The sequence below is a fragment of the Vigna umbellata genome, chromosome 5 (genome assembly GCF_029865625.1).
Source record: "Vigna umbellata cultivar VRB3 chromosome 5, Vumbellata_1.0, whole genome shotgun sequence".
Taxonomy (NCBI): domain Eukaryota; kingdom Viridiplantae; phylum Streptophyta; class Magnoliopsida; order Fabales; family Fabaceae; genus Vigna; species Vigna umbellata.
This window is the reverse complement of record NC_142169.1, coordinates 67,860,694-67,878,878: the sequence shown is the minus strand read 5'-3', so window position 1 is coordinate 67,878,878 and position 18,185 is coordinate 67,860,694. Positions and strand designations below refer to the sequence as shown.

Below are 18,185 nucleotides of genomic sequence, written 5' to 3'. Positions count from 1 at the left end.
GAACTTGAAGAAACCAAAGGAGAAATACTGGTATGATATCATGTTATATCAATCTATTACATCTATACAGTTTCGAAGTTGCAAATATTGGTGGGAAGACTATTCTTCATTCACTCCATCACTTTCTTCTTAGAAAATTCTTACTCCTTCATTAACCACTTCAATTTGAGAGAATATAAATTAGAAAATGTTTTATCGTCTTGATTAATTAATATTTGTCCTCCCTCTATATATGTATAATTATGCGCTTATTATATTACATGAACAATATCTTATTTTAAAATAGAACTTTTAAGCAAGAAATAAATTAATTCCTTAATAACCTTTTAAATCTATTTTTGTATATAGATTAACTCCGTAGCCAGACACATATTTTAAATAAATTATAATATTGAGTATAAGTTAATAATAGTAAAAACAATACCACTAATAAATAATTAAATGAACCAGTCATTACACTTAAAAGACTTTTTGAATAGCTTAAATTCTAACCTTTTTATCAAATAAAAATTTATAAAAGTCTTGTGGTTTATTTAGGGGCTGTTTGAAAACACAAATTAAGCCATTACCGTAGCCAATTGTTTTCAACTATTGTTTCTAAGAAAAATATAACCATTAACAGTTGTCACGCTGAAATTATAAACTGTTTCCTTGTAGGTCACATCTTCCCTCTGACGAGGTGCTTTCGCAGCAATATAATTAAACTCCGGGGCCAAAACTTGTCGGAAATTAGGTACAACGAACTAGTAAGTAATCACAGCAAAAAGTGTTGAAAACGTCAGTTATAAATCATGAGCTTATTTGGATACCTAGAAATATTTCTTATAATTACTTATTAAAAAAAATTAATAAAAGAAAAAACCTTTCTGATTAGTATAAAAATAGACCCTTGGCATATGGCCACTGGATCTCAAAACAGGTAACCGATTAGTAGTCATCTGATATAGTATTAGTTTGTTTTGTCCAAAAATGATTCTTTAAGGCAGGAGGGACAGGGACAATCGAACTCTAAGGCATTCTTTAAACTAAATAATGTTACAAAATGGGATCACTGCATTGGGGGAGACAAAACTTCAAATACAATGAACAAAACTATAATGCCTTACAATTTGATCATTAATTCAACCTCAATTTCGTAAAGCCAGATCGGTCACTGATTAAGACTCTGTTGCATCAACGGTATTCCTGGATTATGTGAATTGTTAATGAAATTCTAAAAACAGAAAGGACAAACATCTCAGGTTCAGAATTAAAGTAACATCATCAACTTACTTGGATGTTTGTGAATCAAGCTGCATGGTGACTGGTCCATCATTGACCAGATTTACCTGCTCCCCATTACAAATGAGAGGATTGTTAACACAGACATCATTACAAATTGTCAATCAACTAAGAGACCTGCACGGTGATTGAGTGGCATATTTTTTACCTTCATCATTGCTCCAAATACACCATCTGCATTTCAAATTGAAAGGAGCTTAAGATAGGGTTTCACCAGATCTTGTATGAATAAATACAAAGCAACAAATACAACTAAAACTCCCAGCAACAAACACAAAGACACATAAAGAAACTAATTATTAGGCCAAGGGAATCAAATTGTACAGCCAGCATGATCTTAGGTATTCAGAAAATTATGTTTTACTATAATTTAATTAGCCATCAGCATAAAGACTTGACTGTTATAACGATGATAAGAATGAATGAGGGAATTGGACATTGCATGTCAAACAAATTTCTGAATTAACAATAACTTCATTTAATAGAGTGCACGAAAAGATTCTACTGTAATTCGTCTTGATGACCAATACACAACCTGTTAATATTAGTTCCACTGCTTTGTCATGGAAGAGAGAAAAGTTAAAATAATTAATGGCAAGTTCATAAATACCCTGAATCCTTGCAAAGGAAAACGTGTACGACATTTCAATCCAACTCACTATATGTACTATTGTACATTCTATAGCATGCTATATTAAGTTCTAACCACATTAAATACTTAAAAGTTGTAACCTGTATATTTAATATATTAATGGAAAAAAAACGAATAGCTATTTCAATTTATCACTGAAAGATGAGACAAAACAACGAATGAGAGTGAATTGCAAGAAGGTAATTTTTAGGGTTTGGTAATGCATATATGTTTTGAATGCACTTTAAATCTATAAAAAAATTGAACAAATAGCGTGAAATTTCATCGGCAAAATTAGTTGAAAGAAGAAAAAAGTATTCTGTTTATTGACATTCGTGATTCATTCCCTAAAGCGCCCTAGACGTAGATTTTTATAAGCTCTTTCAATTGAAATAAAATTCATTAAAACATACAATGTCAATTGCTTAAAAGTGATCTTACCTAATAAGATCTATTTCAACTGGAATAAAATCCTTATAAAACTCTTGCAGTATAGGTATTATTTTATAATTTAAAAAAAAAACTTAACACGTGAGGATATTATTTAAAAAAAAAAAACTTAATGTGGAAAGATAATACAAGCATATCATCACTATATGAAGGGAAAATTGATAATGTAACATGTATTTACAAACCATGTATGTTATGTATATGTTGTTAGTATACTCCTTTAAGAATTACCATAATCAATTCCACATACCAATGATCTAGGAAAGCTGCAAAAAGGATTAAAGCAATTTTTAAATAAATATATATTTTTCTCTCTCTTTATTTTTCCAACCATACAACTTCCCAATTATATTTTCACTCAATTCTTTTCCTATTTTCTTTCTACCAGAGAAGAAATCGCATTTTCTTTCTCTGTTCAAATAAAAGTAAAAGTCATTTTAACAATTATTTCTAATTAATTAACCAACTAATATTGTTTAAAATGACGGAAATTAAATTCCATAAACTAACATATTAATTACAAAAGGAGAAGAGAAAGTATCAAGAAACGTATAGATACCATACCCTTGATTGCGTCAGAATTATAGGCGCTTCTAAACCTGTCAACCAAAGAGGCATAGAATGGTTTGGCTCTCTGAGGCGCCATCGCAACGTGAAAATCCGGCTTGTTACCCTTCAAGAATCCATACAACGTAAACTGACTCACTGTTAAAAAGACAAAATCAATAAATAAATCATTAGTCAGCAAATAAATAAGTAAATTTTTACATTCCATAACTGAGATTGAAAATGCTAGCACGGATCACTCACTCACCCAACAAAACCTGATAATTTTTCTGCATCACGCTGTGGTCCCACGCTTTACCCGAATTTTCATTAGGGAACAGTCTCATATTCAAGACCTTTCGGCATCTGTTAAAAGAGCAAAACTAATTTGAGTAACGGGAATTTGAAATTGGAATGAAAGGGGCGAAGAAATGAAGATGACATGTAATCGGCGTCCGCCTCGGAATCGGTGTCGTGGATTCCGACGAGGACTAGAAGGCCGGGGCCAATCTCGGAGACTATGCGGCCTTCGACCTCGACGGAGGCAGAGGCCACGCGCTGAACCACCGCTCGCATTGCCTTCACTGTTTTTCTTCTCACTCTGGCGCTCCCAATTCGTATTCCTCTGCTTACGCCTCCTGCTCCCACACGTGGAACCCTACACCTAAACGGCCACACCAATTGCAGTTCCATCTTTTATCTATCTTGTTGGGTTAATTTTTTTCCTATGCTTAAATATTTTTCCTTTTTATTACGTGTATTTATTTTCAGTATTTGGTCCAATTTTACAAAATTTATAATTTTTGTTTCTATTTTTTAATTTAGTATTTTTTTTATTACACTTACTTTTAGCCTCTGATTTTTTTAAATTTTTTTTAATTTGTTAGTATTTAATTGCTACCAATTTTAGTCATATAAAAAAATGATAAATATTATGTATTTTCTTTCAGTTGTATCATATATAATTTATCTTTACCATTAATCCGAAAATTATATGTTCTAGTTACACAGACTTTTGCTCCTTCTGTAAACATAATTTTCCGGGAATGTTAGCATCTCTGCAGTGGAGTATCTTAATTAATAATTTTGAAACTAAAATAATGTATTTAAGTTAAGTCTAATTTTAATGTCTAATGTTTATATAAGAGAATTTATTTTCTACCAATTATAAAATAGTTCCCCCACTTTTATTTTGTACACAAAAAAATAATATAGAACAATTATATTTTATTTAATTACCATCAACACTAAGATTTAATTCTTGTTTTAAAGGAAAAATTTCGAAAATAATAGATCTGGTGAGAGGAATAGGGCTGAAAAGAAACTCCGGCACTGAACGTATCTTTCATACATATTGATGAAGTTCGTAACTATGGCTACATTTTTGGTAGTCTCAGTTAGAATAGTCGCCAACGCAGCTTCTTGAACGATTCTTTTTACCACATTGGGAGAATTAAAGAGCCAGTTATGAACTATCGAAGTTGTTATTCGAGAAAAGTCTATTTACATGTTGCCAATTCACGAGGCACTCACATATGTTTTGCTAACAGAAAATGTTTAAAAGTAAAAGAAAAAGCAACTACTTTGAAGTGTTGGTGATTCCTATGTCTGTGTTGTCATGTGTAACCCTGGTGATGGAGAAGGGAGCATTGAATTTTCAGGCACTGGGGAACCGGTCATGCTCTCGTGACCCTGTCTGGAAGAAAATCAGTAACAACCTGTGTCCGTGTCTCTCTTGAATTATTGATCTTTTTGTTGTAAATCTGCTTTACATGTGCAATCACCTTTTCCCACACATTTTGATAATCTGGGGTGTCATTGCCTTCTGGTGCCACGCGTTGGCGTTGCTGAGTTGATTTTACCAGAGATTGGATGGTTGATAGTAGCAGACAAATGGTGGAAGTAGCACCAGAGATGACATATAAAATCCATAAACTTCTTAGCTTCAAACTTTCCGGGTTGTTGGTGTCGGAGGTCGTGTTGGAGCACTTGCCGGAGCTAATCAACCACTTCTCCTCCAACCTCTTCAGCTCTGCATTCTCTGACATATGTAATATAGCTTTTGACACATCTCTGGCCACCGGCGATCCTTTCTGGAACATCTGTGCTAAGTTATTTGAAAACTGTCATAACTGGAAGAGTAATACTAGATAGACATCCATAAAAAAATTTACTCTATATTTTGACTGAGTTAGATGGTTATAAAGATAATTATGTGCAATTGTCTCTTAAAATCTAATGGGAAAAGTCTGATTCTCTAACATTTTTCAAATAGAAAACCATAGCTCAAGCAACAAAGAAAAACTGCATAAACACTCACACTAAGAAATTGAATTCGTGTAATGATGAATGGAATGAAATGAAATGAAATGCACTAGTATTATCACTTACAAAGCCCAGTCCTCCAAATCTGGTTCTGGGAGTGGAACCGGTGTATTTGTTACAGTATTCAGTGATGAATACCTTTTCGTATGGGAGTTCAAGAAAGGCAGCTGCTATGCTGTTATTTTGAAAAAAACCATCATACGTGTATTCGTCAGTGATATTTTTTATGTTCCCAGGCGGGAACCCTTCTACTTTCTCTAGGAACGACCTAACAAATGAGTCACCATCGCAACCAATTGTCTTGTTGTTCCTCTTCAACAGCTGAATATCTGGGACATTCAGTTCCAGTTGTTTAACCGTGAGCATTGAAGAAAGGTTAGCAGTGTAGGATGAGTTAAGGATCAGAACTAGCAAGAGCCATGAGACCATCACGATGCGAGTTAAGTTGCTCTGCATTTTTTCCCCTGCATGACGAAAATCACCACTACTTGAGTTTAACTCATTACTGGTTCTCATGCTTAATTCTATTGAAAATAAAAATTGCTTGGAACTCTAACGTTGATACTCACTGTGAGCGAAAAACAAAGAGGAGAAGGTAAACCAAAGAGCTGTGCTGATTTGGCTGCCCCAATTGCCATGAAACTCGGGATTGAATTCCCTCTCAAGGTACCAAACTGCTAACATTGTGTAAATCAAGATGCCACCCGTAACCATCCACATTTCCCAGGTAAAGGGCTTTGTGAACATCCATGCCGACTCTTTAGACTTTGATGGAACTACCATTGTCAACCCTGATTCTGCATATGGCACTGTAAAATCCACATACTGCATTCTTTCTTCTAGTATGGTCATGTCCCCAACTACGGCATCATAACTCTTCCATCATTATTTAACCAAGGGGCAACAAAAAAAAGTAGTCCAAATCAATAAAGCAGGGACGAAATGATACTCTAAATTTAAAATAACGAAGTAGTATTTAGTACAAATTATAATTATGACGACCAACCAAATTTTCAATTGAAATGCAGTTTAGCCAAATTGGAGCAATATGATATCTTACAAAATGATAAGAATGTCACTTCAAAGAAAAGTAGAAAACTAAAGATGATGAAAGAAATAATATTAGTCTGTCTATCGGAGTTCGGAAAAATGGAAAGAATTTAATACCTTGTTATAGACAAGCTGAACCAAATCATTATAGGTTCCATCAATAGGATAATAATCGTATGGCAAGTCATACCCCAAAAGGTCGAGCACACCCTGAAAAATATCGATACAAAATCCACTATATGTTGCAGGAGCGCCCTCATGTTCATAATCAACCTTGACAAACTTGGAAAAAGAGGTTCTGCTTCGGACTGCAATTTTCATAGGATTTTGTTTAGTAGGCATATTCCAGCCTTTTGGATCCCTTTTCAGATTCCCAGGCCACCGAACAGCACTGAAACATTCTGTATTACCAGCGCCAGAATGTCCACCTTTTCCTGTAGGGAGGTCTTTGGTGAACCCATATTGTTCACTCCAAAAGCATAGTTCCTTGTAACTCTTCCCGGCCACATTTACCATCCTTAAAATAGAAGTCTGCTGGAGTTTCCCGTCTTCGAATTGAATACGACCGCTTAAACCGAGAAAACTGCTACGCAGTATTTCTCCAAGTAAATTCTTTGGGCTCCTAGTGTTTCTATTGGTCATTCTGTCTACTGCTTGGGTCACAATTTTAATGCCATCATAAGCTTGCAATGCATAAAATCCGGGGTAGCGGTTATCTTCCTCGACATTCTTGGACCAAAATGTTCTCCAGAATTCAGCCTCAAAATCTCGGTACTCGGGGCTCATTTCGGAGTAGTACGTTTTGATTCCTAAAGCTCCATCCATATAGGAAATAGCAGACTTGTTGACAGAGTCCAGCACATTTGTTATGCTCTCTGGAAGTATCCATGCTGATTCTGTGTCCACGAATCCCATTTTTGAGGCTTCTTTAAACAAATGGATAGCCATTTCTAATGAAGATCTCAGCACAATGAAAACGCGAGATTGGGTTTGCAACAACTTCAACAGTTTTTCACGTATAAACCCTCCTGGTTCATGCAGAGAAGAAATAGGTGGAAGAACTAAGTGATAATCAATCGATGAACTCACATCCCGGAGGGCCTCAGATAGCAGTGCTAGCATGCCATAGTCACCTCCATATGCATCATCTTCATAGATAGCTACTACTCTCTGCCAACCAAAAGCTGTCACTATATCTACAATGCATTTGATATATGATAAATCACTCCTAGTCATTCTCACCAAAAAAGGCCACCTATTACTCATCAACGGCGGGGTAACGGTGGGTTCTGCAAATGCTATAATAGGAACTTGAGTTTGGCTTCCTATTTCAGCCACTAGAGCTGCTTCTGACCATCTGTGCATCCCGATAATCACTTCCACCTTTTGCTTATCAATCATCTCTTCAGCTGCAAGAAAGGGTCTCAAATTCTTCAGTGTACATATTTAAGGAAAGGCAACCTGTGTTTTTAACTCTCGTCAAAGCTAATTTTTGTTCCTGCATTCTAATAATAATCATTTTGGTTCTCACATTTCCAAAACAAGATGGGTTCGTCCTTGGTTAAGTCAAAATGAAGTACACAAGATCAGAAAAAAAAATCCACCACCTTTTATAAATAGAGACTAAATCACCAATTTAAAATAGAAAGACTAAAACAAATTTTGATTGAACCTTGAAGAATCTAAAATAGATTTTTCCCTTTGAAAAAGTTTACCCGAAGGCATATAAAGTTGAAATTTTTACTTGGCCAACGGTAGATATACTAACCAAGAGTGATGGCTTTAAGAGGATTGTCGGTGGAGTTCCGGAAATAGAGAGCCAACTTGTAGGTCTTTGAAGTGCTATTGTAACTTCGAGCTGCAATGTCCATGGCCATTTGCTGTTCTTTCCCAATGCGAGAATTCACATCAATGATTGCCCCAACAGATATAACTTGGTTGTCTATTGTTGTAGCTTCATCTTGGTAGCCATTAATAAGAACAAGGGAGATGAGTACATAAAAGAAGAGAAAATTCATTATTATTCCTTGAGGATTAGTTGAAAGGAAATGCATTTTGCTTCTATATGTTTTGCTCACATGATATATTAACCTTTAGCTGAAAATTTGGGGTGTAGGCTGCCTCGGTCTTATTACATATCATATATAAGTGAAAATTCGAGGAAAAGAAGGCAGTAAGCAGCGAAATTATTAGTACTTGAATGCTAAGAATTCTGGTGGGGACCTGGAAAATCTTTGACAGTTACAGGGATGTTGACTCCATACATAAAGACAAATATAAGAATCTTGTCACCAAAATAAGGAAGGGATATTCGTGTAGTTCCAACTTGCGTGGAAGAATTGGTGAGGAGGACTAGCTTGTAGATAGGATTAGTCTTGTATTTGGACAAACCTGGTAGAAAACAAAATAAAGGAAAGTTTGTATCAATACCATATAGCAGCAAGCAGAAGTTGCAGATCGAAATATATGATTAGTTTGAGTTAAACTACTTTCATTCCAAATGTGAATCCACTGTTCAATCATGCCCAACACTCTTTCGTCCTAACATGTCAGATAACAAGGGTAATGAACATTAGTGAAACACATGCTAATGGTGTTTGACTTCTTGAATTGCTAGAGTTGTCTTTTGATGAATTATAGTTACAGAAATCATGTTTTTTCTAGATGATAATAATAAAAGAGAAAAGAATGATACTATCAGTATTACACAGAAATTTGATCATGCTTCAAAGTTATGTAGAGTCTATGCTTGTTTTAAGGATTTCTACCATAGCAATTATGTAGTTGGAATCATGATTTAACAAATTTTATACTTCTTTGTTATGATTGTAAGACACCGTTTGTAAATTGTGATAATGGTAATTATGAATTACTAAGATGACATCACTTTCCTTTTTATATATTAATATTCTTTATTTATATAAATTATTTTATAATTTTTTTTAATGTATTCATGTTTACATCCTAAATCTAAAAAAAGTGTTATTTAGAAATTTATATAGTCAAGAATTTAAGTTTGAACTCCCTACATTGAGTAATAATAGCTAAGATGAATAACATATAAAAATCATAAATCCATTATCTAAATTTTTTTAATAAAAGTATTAAGAAGTGGGCTTTAAGCCTAACTCAACCTAACAAAATCAATTTGTAATAAAAGGTTTGCACCCAACTTATATATTATAATTTAGTCTTATTTTTAGTCGATGTGTGACTTCCAACCCATTCCTTCACGTCGAGGTATAGACATCTCGAGCGTGACAGTAGAAATGGATGGTTCGATAGTGGCCCGACGGGTGGAATAGAAATGCCCAATAAACAAGAAATATCGCTAGGATAATGATTCTAATACTATATTAAGAAGTGGACTTTATGCCTAATTCTCTAGTCAACGTGGGACTTAAAAAAATACTCTAAAAGTGTGGTTTTAAAGTTTCCATGTTGAGGATTGGACGGAGCACGCAGGAATTTTTTATTTTGAATGATCGAAGGCGTCCAATACACTCCAAACAGATACCGACAGAACATTCATATCCACTAGTTTGCAAGAGTAGACTTGTAGAAACGTAGAATACGTTGGGATAATTGTTCTGATTTTCGGAGAAACATGAGATGTAACATTTGCCAAAAGACATTTCTTGGAAGGAGTAAGTCGGATGGGACCTAGAACATGTGGACAACAAGAGCAGTTCACCCCAAACTTAAAATCAGCTTTACCTCCACCACAAAACAGACATACCAAGCAAATCAGAAGTCGGTCTTCGCCCATACAGCATTTACCATTTAACATTTAGCATTTGACATTTAGAGTATGACATTATAAGATTTGGACTCCCTTGGATGCAGGGAAATGGGAATTTAATTATGTTGGCCAACGTAACTACTACAAATATGAAAAGTCAGGTAATATAAAATATTACAAAATATATAACTGAAATTGAAATATTAAAACATGATGTGTGGCAATGATTCTGCTGCAATATCACCTTATGTTTTCCGTGGACTTTCGCAATGGACTTTGTTATAGTACTTACAGAATAAAAACTATATGTTTTTCTACTATTGTTTATACACATTCTAAAGCATACAAAATAAATTAAAATCCAGTCAATCTTGTATCTTATAATTATTTTAAATTCATTATTCTGAAAAACTCTAATGCATTTTTTTGTTACTAAACTAACATTTTTACAATAATTTAAAACAGAAGGAAACATTGTTTCCACCACTAGAGATTACAGAAAAGTTGGGTACAGGCTTCTGAAAGCATTTATGATATTCTTTTGTACCATTATTATTTGTCATTTTAATACTTCTATATTTAAAACTAATTTTGTAACCTATTAGAAAAATAAATTGCATGTAGGTATTTTATCAAGCCTTAACTGAAGCAGAATTTGATAAGAGAAAATCTTGAAAGATTATTGTTGTTATTCTCACTAATATCAACTTCCGTGACCATTTACACTGAACTAAACCATAACAGTCAAGACATGCTTTTGGAAAATAAGCTTCCGGAAAACATGTTCGAAGATTTTCAATTTCACGTTTCACATATATCAACATTTTGAATTATTTTAGAAATATCATTTTATAATGAAATATTAATGATAGAATAATGCAGAATAATTAATGTTAAAAAACAGTTTCAAATTACATATTTTGGAATTTTCATTCCGAAATATACGTTTTCCCTCTTTCAGAATATGTAATTCAAAAACATTTTAATATATTTTAAGTTGTATATTTCAAAATTTTAAAAGTCATCTATGTCATTACATTGTAATGGGAGCGTGGTTAAAGAAAATATACAGAATTTAGAAAACAATTCTTACCTCATGTATCTATTACGTGGATTGTTATTTTCTTTATCTACTTTTATTGTAAAGCAATAAAATAGTTGTCCAATAGAATGAAACTTTTCTTAAACACAAAAAACTATGTTGCTTTCTCAACGTCCACTCTTGGAGCAATGAAGAAAAAAATCTCTTGCTAGTCAGTTATTTCGTGAAATTCTTTGAAATTAAACCTCAGAAGACATGTAAGACAATGTTTATGGAAAAAACACCGCCACTACCTTAAGTCCATAACTAAACATTAGATGCTAGACATGAAGATTGAATTATGTTCACGTGTTTATGAAATAAGGTTATTTCTCAACCGTGTCACATCATTCTAGTAATCTGCAACTTATGTTTGGCTGCTGACAGACAGCACCAAGCAGATGGTGCATATGAAAGCACACATGACATAGAGAATCCAGAAGTTGGGGAGGGTCAGGCCCTCAGTTTCTGGAGAACGGTTTGAGTTTGAGCATTGCGGAGGAGTCAACCATTGCTCTTCCAAAGATTTTAGTTTTCCATTTTCTGCTAGTTCTAAAATGGCTTCAGAGAACTCTTTAGCCATGGGAGATCCTTTTTGAAATACCTGCATATATTAGCAAAACCAATTTTCAGTTCAATGTCTAACAAGTTTGATATGTTAGAATGAGTAATGAGATGTGAGTCTTGTCTTCCCATAAACCACTCTACTTTCTCATTTCTCTCCAATGTGGGACTTAAACTCACACTTGGATTCCAACAATCTCCCCCTCAAGGGTCTTTAACCACGAGTTAGCCCTCTATATCGCCGTTCATCTTAACGGGTCACAAATCTCCCCCTCAAGGGTCTTTAACCACGAGTTAGCCCTCTATATCGCCGTTCATCTTAACGGGTCACACAGACTTTCGATATAGGGGTCATTACCCTCGTCAAACCGGGAAGTCAATGAGTAATGAGATGTGAGTCCAACCTTATAAGTAGTTGACACCACTCTTCACCCAAAACCTTAAGGCAATGAGTTAATGTGTCTTCCCACTTATAAACCACTCTACTTTCTCATTTCTCTCCAATGTGGGACTTAAACTCACACTTGGATTCCAACATGATATCATAGTATGGAACAGAACTTGAGGGTGAAAAATGCATGACTAAGGTTGGAGACGGAGTTGTAAGCACTTACAAAGCCAAGTCCTCCAAATTTATAGGCAGCTGTAATTGCAGTGTAATCCCTGGGGTACTTGTTCAAGAAAACCCTCTCATACGGGCTTTCAAAAAAGAGAGCATGCATTTTTTTGCTTTTGAATTTATCTACAATGTCATGTTCTCCATGAACGTTTATTATTTGATTTGGATGGAACTTATACACATCTATCATGTAGTTCTTTACAAAGGAACTGCGGTTTTCACAGCCAACTGAGAAATTGTTTTGCTTTAGCCACTCAATATCTCTTCGTGACCATCGTTTGACAGTTAGCATTGAGGAAAAGTTGGCAGTGTAGCTTGAGTTTATAACAAACACAAGAAAAAGCCATGCAGCAACTGCTACTCGTGCAGAGTTGCTTCTTATTCTCTCCCCTGAGGCACATTGAAGAAAAAATCTAGAAATCACTAATCATATAACGAAAAAGAATGTGATAGAGTTTTCATTATTTGCATATTTATACTTACTGTGAGCAAAAAATAGAGAAGAAAAGGCAAACCACAGTGTGGTGCTGATCTGATTTTCCAATGGACCACCAAAATCTGGATTGAACTCATGCTCCAGGAACCATACGGTGAACGTTGTGTAGATGAGAATGCAAATAGTAGCAAGCCACATTTCCCAGCTAAAGGGTTGCATAAACAACCACATCGATCCTTCAGTCTCTATTGGAAATATAACTGATAAGCTCGAATCAGTGTATGGTTGAGTGAACGACACATCCTTTGATCGGTTGGCGAGTATTGTTAAATCTCCGACAATAGCATGGTGGGACTGCAGTTATTCAATTTTCTATGAGGGTTCTGTGTTAATCAATTGGTCATGAAACAAATAATCACGAAAGTCTAAAAGGAGGACACAATTTAAACTTCAAAGAATACTAGAAAGCATTTTGTGTTGAGAAATTTGAACAATAGGCATTACCTTGTTTATTACATTCAGTAGAAGTTTATCATAGGATTCATTGAAGGACTCAAATACATAGGGAATGTCACCATACTTGTAACTCAGAATTTTTATTGTCTCGAGGAAAAGACGAATACAGAAACCATCATATTTCTTTGGAGGGTCTTCCTTCAGGAAATTTTCGAAAGCAGGGTTTATAGGAATTGCCACTTTTAAAGGTTCTGCGTAAGTCGGCAGTTTCCATCCCTTAGGAGCAGTAGAAGTTAGGCCTCCTGGCCAAACCACTGGACCAAGTGAGATATTTGTAGCATAATCACCTTTTGTTTCTCTGTCTTTCAGTATTTTAAGAGATTTACCGAACTTCAATTTCGGGGTCCAAAAATCTAATTCCTTGTATTCCTTGTTAACCACGTTTATCACTCTCAACACCGGAGTGTTGAATAGATGACCATCTTTGAATCTTATATTACCACTTAAACCATTGAAATCGCTAGATAACAATTTTTCCAAGAACACCATTGAATTACTAGATTTCCCATTCATTCTCTCCAAGGCCTTTGTGATTAATGTAACGCTATCATAAGCTTGTAATGCATCTGATCCTGGTTTTGCATGCTCAGGTTGGAAATCATCCTGCAATTGCTTATAAGAAAGAGAACTTGTAGAATAATAGGCTTTGATTCCTAAAGCACCTTCCATAGAGGACAAAACAGATTTGTTTGCAAAGTCTAACATACTTGTGATTCCCTCGTTCATTATCCAAGCTGAATCTTTCCCCAACAATCCAATTTTCTTAGCTTCTCTGAACAAATGGGTTATCATTGGGAATGTTGCTTGAAGTACAACAAAAACACGAGATTGCAGTGGCAAAAGCTCAAGCAATTCGTTCAGAACAAACCCTTTCGGATCAGATAAAGAAGTGAACGATGGAAGAACTAACCGGTTCTCTATCTGTGAGTCACCCTTTTGGAGAGCCTCAGAGAAGAGGCTTAACATTCCAGAATCACCACTGTAAGGGTTGTCTTCGTATATAGCTATAACCTTCCGCCAATTGAACTCATGGATAATATCTGCAATGCAGTTTATTTGTGCAGCCTGATCTTTTGCCATTTGAATCAGAAAGGGCCAACGATGTTGCATTGAATCAGGAGGGATCATTGGGGGAGAAGAAAATGAAATAATTGGAATTTGAGCACTGTTTCCCTGGTCAGCAACTAGAGTTGCTTCTTGCCATGTCCCCATGACAAGAATGACTTCAACTTTTTTCTTAATGATTAGTTCTTCAGCTGGAAAGCAGAAGAAGGAATATATCTTATACGTGATTAAGTGAAAAGAAGTTTAACACCGAAAAATTCATCATCAAATAGTGCTCACCAGATGAAGCTGCTTGTAATGGAATTCCACCAGAGTCGCGGAAGAAAAGTTTTATATAGTGGTTCTGTGAATCATTGTTGAAACGTTGAGCTGCAATTTGCATGGCCATTCTCTGTTGTTCTCCTGTCTTTGAATTGACATCAATGAGCACGCCAACAATTGTATTTTGGAAACTGTAGGCAACCTGAGCGCCAATGAAGAGAAGCAAAATTGTTAGAAAATGCCGAAGCAAAACATTTGATACTGCTTTGGAAGTTTGGGTATGAAAATTCATGTTGGCTACTGACACAAATTAAGTATCTTCAGTGTTGTTATATTTATGTAATGAAATACAGAGTGTAGGGGCTGGCTATGAAAACCTCGTAAAACCTCTTTTGTGATAATTATAACACAAGTTAAAACTGGGTGGCAGAAAAAGTTTACATCTAGGCATGCTATTGGTTGGGAAGTCGAAAATTTTCTACCAAGCCCTTTGCTCATAAATACGAAATACGAATCTTCAAACATCCTCGTCATTCAAGATACTTTGAAGTAAGAGTTATGAGTGCATTCTCCTATTATAAAGGCAAATTTTAAAAACGGGGGTATTTTACCACGTATTTTATATAAATTGGGTAGTTAGACTTTTTTTTCTTTATTTTTTTTTACATATTTAGAGTAAGTACGTAGAGTTACGATGACTTTTCAATTTAACTCGTCATGAATTTTAGGACTTTTTCATAAAATTTTGAAAAAAAATGTTCTTTTAAGGAATATAGCTAGAATGGATGACTATTTTCAATTTGAATCAAAGTCGTCATGATTTATAACAATTTTAATTGTTTGAAAAAAAGTTTAATAAATTGAAGTTGTTATAAATTACGACGATTTTTTTTTAATTTGAAATTCATTAAAAGTTCTAATGACTTTTTCATAAATTTTTGAAAATGTAAAATTGTTATGATCCATGATAATCACCTATGACCATTTCTAATTAAAACCAAAGTCATCATGTATGATAATTTCAGTTGTTTGAGAAAAAATTCAATATAACTGACGGTCTCATGCAACTTTAGTTCATTATAAATAGAAAATTGTTACCAATTGTAAAAACTTTAATTCAAATTAATAAATAGAAAATTATTACCAATTATAAAAACTTTAATTCAAATTAATAATCGTCATGAGTTCTAATAATTTTCACTCAACGAATTTATAAATAAGTTATTATAAATAACGATGATTTCACTTTTTTATAATTTTAGGACAAAATTGTTAAGATTCATGATGACTTCAATTAAAAAACTTTAGGAGTCATGCCAATTTATCAAAAATTTGTAAAACCTTTTATAATTTACCAAATACAGTATCTAGCTTTGAAAATTTGGTCACATTATAAATACAAAGTATATGCCTTTATACTTTATAACTTTTAGGAGTAAGTTAGACGTTAATTACGTGAGTAGAACTCTTCAGCCTCATACATAATACTTGTAATTTTTTTTTTAAATATGGAAAATATCTTATTTTCAAACAACTCTCTCTCGGTTTTTCTCTATCTTTTTATCATTTTGTTTTGAGTTTCTTTATGTGAAAGTTTTGCAACATTTATTTTTGTAGGAAAATGATATTAGTAGCTCAAATATGGGAGCAGATCATGTTAAAAATTTAAATATAAATTAAAAGTCTTAACATTAAATGAAAAAAAAAGTTGACTAACATGTAAAAAGAAAGACATGATAACATTAAATTTTGCAGTTATATTAAAAATAATGTGTATTTTCTAATATGACCAACTAATGTTTCGTTGGTAATAAATCTCCTACAAAAGTTAGATGAATTAAATCAGATTCAAATTGTAAATAGAAAGATTTACATTCGGTCTATAAATCATAATTTTTCCTTAGGGATAAAAATATAATAAAGAAGTAATCAATATGCTGAAGAAATATACAACAACATAAGAATAAAAAAAAAGAGGGATTTGAAGAAAAAAAAAGAGATAAAGATTTAAGTCTAGAGAAGACAAGAAAATATTATGTTTTGTTGACGGGAGCAAGGAGCATTTCGAGAGGAGGTGAGAGAAGTTGCTTGGAAAGTTACGTAAGTTACGAAAGTTTTGAAGTTAGGTGTGTTTTAAAACTCCCTAATTAATTATTGACTTTAAATGTTCTTTCCACTTTGTCCTAATAGGGACCGATTTACTTCTAAAAAGCATGGATAGAAATTATTGGCCCTAGTCGAAAAATGAGATTTAATAACGATGACGGTTCTAATTCAACTGAATCGAGCGTAGATTTCTTTCCATGGTAACGAGGAAGGGAAAATTAGAAAATTAAATTTATATGCTTCACGAAGACACTTTGCCTCTACAGTAGATTCATCTCAGGCAAGTTTTAGACAAACTAGGCTTAGCCATATTAGTGAAGGAAAGGACAATGTTGAAACAATGGACTTTTCTGAACATTATTCATTTACATATGTACTTGTTAACTGTCACTTTATTAAGATATTTTTAACTTTCCATCTGAAAATAAATCTAACATTTATTTAAGTTGTTTTTAGCTCATCTCATGAAAATAAAAAGCTTTCGTTAAGCTATATAATTTTTTTTTTATATATCTCGTATAAGCTTATGAAAATTCATTATAAGACATGTTTTGCAAATAAATTTGTTCGTCTTGTATTTATAAAACTTATATTTAGAAAATATATAATTAAAATATAATTTAAGTTAACTCATGTGATACATTTTAAAATTAGAATCAAAACTATTATTTATTTAAACGTGACTAGACAAAAACAATATATCTGTGTTCTATTTCTTTTTAAAAAGTTTCATTGTATTTTCGGGTTAAGTTGAAGTATAATTTGTATTATTATAGTGTCCTAAGTAAATTTCAAAATAATTTTGACGTTTATTTTTTTTATATTACGTTTAATTCATATAATTAGTTTGTTTTGTAATTTTTTATATTAACATAAAATCAAAGTGAAAAAAAATAAATAAAATGGATAAAATTAAACCAATTCTAGAATAAACTTATATTAGTAGTTGAGACTTGAATCGTACAAGCAAATTCATTGCAAAGAAAACCTTAAGTATTAAATATGAAGCTAAGTGATGAAGACTTTGGTATATGAAATGTGACATTTACCAGTTGAACCCAAAACGTACAGCTTAAGTCTTAAAAAAGACAGTTTGGAAAGATTTGAAATAAAATCTTTGTGGTTCAAGTGCCAAAGCTAAAATTGAGCATTGCTCTAAATAGATTATAAATATAGATGTCATGTCCTCGTTCTATGCATTGAATAGAGGATCAAATATGTAGTAGTAGAGAAGGAATGAGTTTGTATCTAAATGTTGTTGGGGTTGCATTGCAATATTCTATGAGTAGATGAACTATCTATTGTCAAGGTTAGATGTAATCAATTCTAATTGTTTGTATTTCTACTTGGATATTTATTTGTACTTTTATTATATTTGTTTGTGAATTAGTTTGTGCTTGTTGTTGAATGAACTGATTACTCATCTTATTTCACTTACTTGAGATTGAGTGGAAATTGGCTCCAAGTTGTGGTCTAACTAATTATCCTCAAAGTTTTATATACAAGGAATAT

The 18,185-nt window shown here is 33.4% G+C and overlaps 2 protein-coding genes and 1 pseudogene across 3 annotated transcripts; all 3 read right to left on the bottom strand.

The window, feature by feature from the left end:
* Positions 1-1,003: 1,003 nt before the first annotated feature.
* Positions 1,004-3,623, bottom strand: LOC124833196 (D-Tyr-tRNA(Tyr) deacylase family protein). The gene is made up of 6 exons (XM_047307612.2): positions 3,351-3,623; positions 3,177-3,274; positions 2,927-3,067; positions 1,430-1,455; positions 1,273-1,328; positions 1,004-1,185 (listed from the first exon to the last, which is right to left on the bottom strand). Exons 1-6 carry the CDS (start codon positions 3,599-3,601, stop codon positions 1,158-1,160), a joined length of 600 nt encoding a protein of 199 aa, XP_047163568.1. The 5' UTR covers positions 3,602-3,623; the 3' UTR covers positions 1,004-1,157.
* Positions 3,624-4,241: 618 nt separating this feature from the next.
* Positions 4,242-8,379, bottom strand: LOC124833212 (glutamate receptor 2.7-like; annotated as a pseudogene). The gene is made up of 5 exons (XR_015786654.1): positions 8,052-8,379; positions 6,401-7,692; positions 5,803-6,109; positions 5,300-5,697; positions 4,242-5,010 (listed from the first exon to the last, which is right to left on the bottom strand). The product of XR_015786654.1 is annotated as a glutamate receptor 2.7-like (transcript).
* A 2,842-nt stretch (positions 8,380-11,221) lies between these two features.
* LOC124833171 (glutamate receptor 2.7-like) lies at positions 11,222-14,859 on the bottom strand. Its single transcript, XM_088091755.1, has 5 exons — positions 14,586-14,859; positions 13,230-14,497; positions 12,773-13,079; positions 12,285-12,679; positions 11,222-11,710 (listed from the first exon to the last, which is right to left on the bottom strand). Exons 1-5 carry the CDS (start codon positions 14,857-14,859, stop codon positions 11,474-11,476), a joined length of 2,481 nt encoding a protein of 826 aa, XP_087947881.1. The 3' UTR covers positions 11,222-11,473.
* Positions 14,860-18,185: the final 3,326 nt, after the last annotated feature.

What these genes read in the sequence shown, in the direction of transcription:
- LOC124833171 (XM_088091755.1), bottom strand. Translation starts at nt 14,859, where the DNA reads ATGAATTTTCATACCCAAACTTCCAAAGCAGTATCAAATGTTTTGCTT. An exon ending in ATTACAAGCAGCTTCATCTG is followed by an intron (nt 14,498 to 14,585) that starts GTGAGCACTATT and finishes TCTGCTTTCCAG; the next exon opens with CTGAAGAACTAATCATTAAG. An exon ending in TACTGAATGTAATAAACAAG is followed by an intron (nt 13,080 to 13,229) that starts GTAATGCCTATT and finishes GAATAACTGCAG; the next exon opens with TCCCACCATGCTATTGTCGG.
- LOC124833196 (XM_047307612.2), bottom strand. Translation starts at nt 3,601, where the DNA reads ATGGAACTGCAATTGGTGTGGCCGTTTAGGTGTAGGGTTCCACGTGTG. An exon ending in AAATTATCAGGTTTTGTTGG is followed by an intron (nt 3,068 to 3,176) that starts GTGAGTGAGTGA and finishes TCTTTTTAACAG; the next exon opens with TGAGTCAGTTTACGTTGTAT. An exon ending in TAATTCTGACGCAATCAAGG is followed by an intron (nt 1,456 to 2,926) that starts GTATGGTATCTA and finishes TTTGAAATGCAG; the next exon opens with ATGGTGTATTTGGAGCAATG.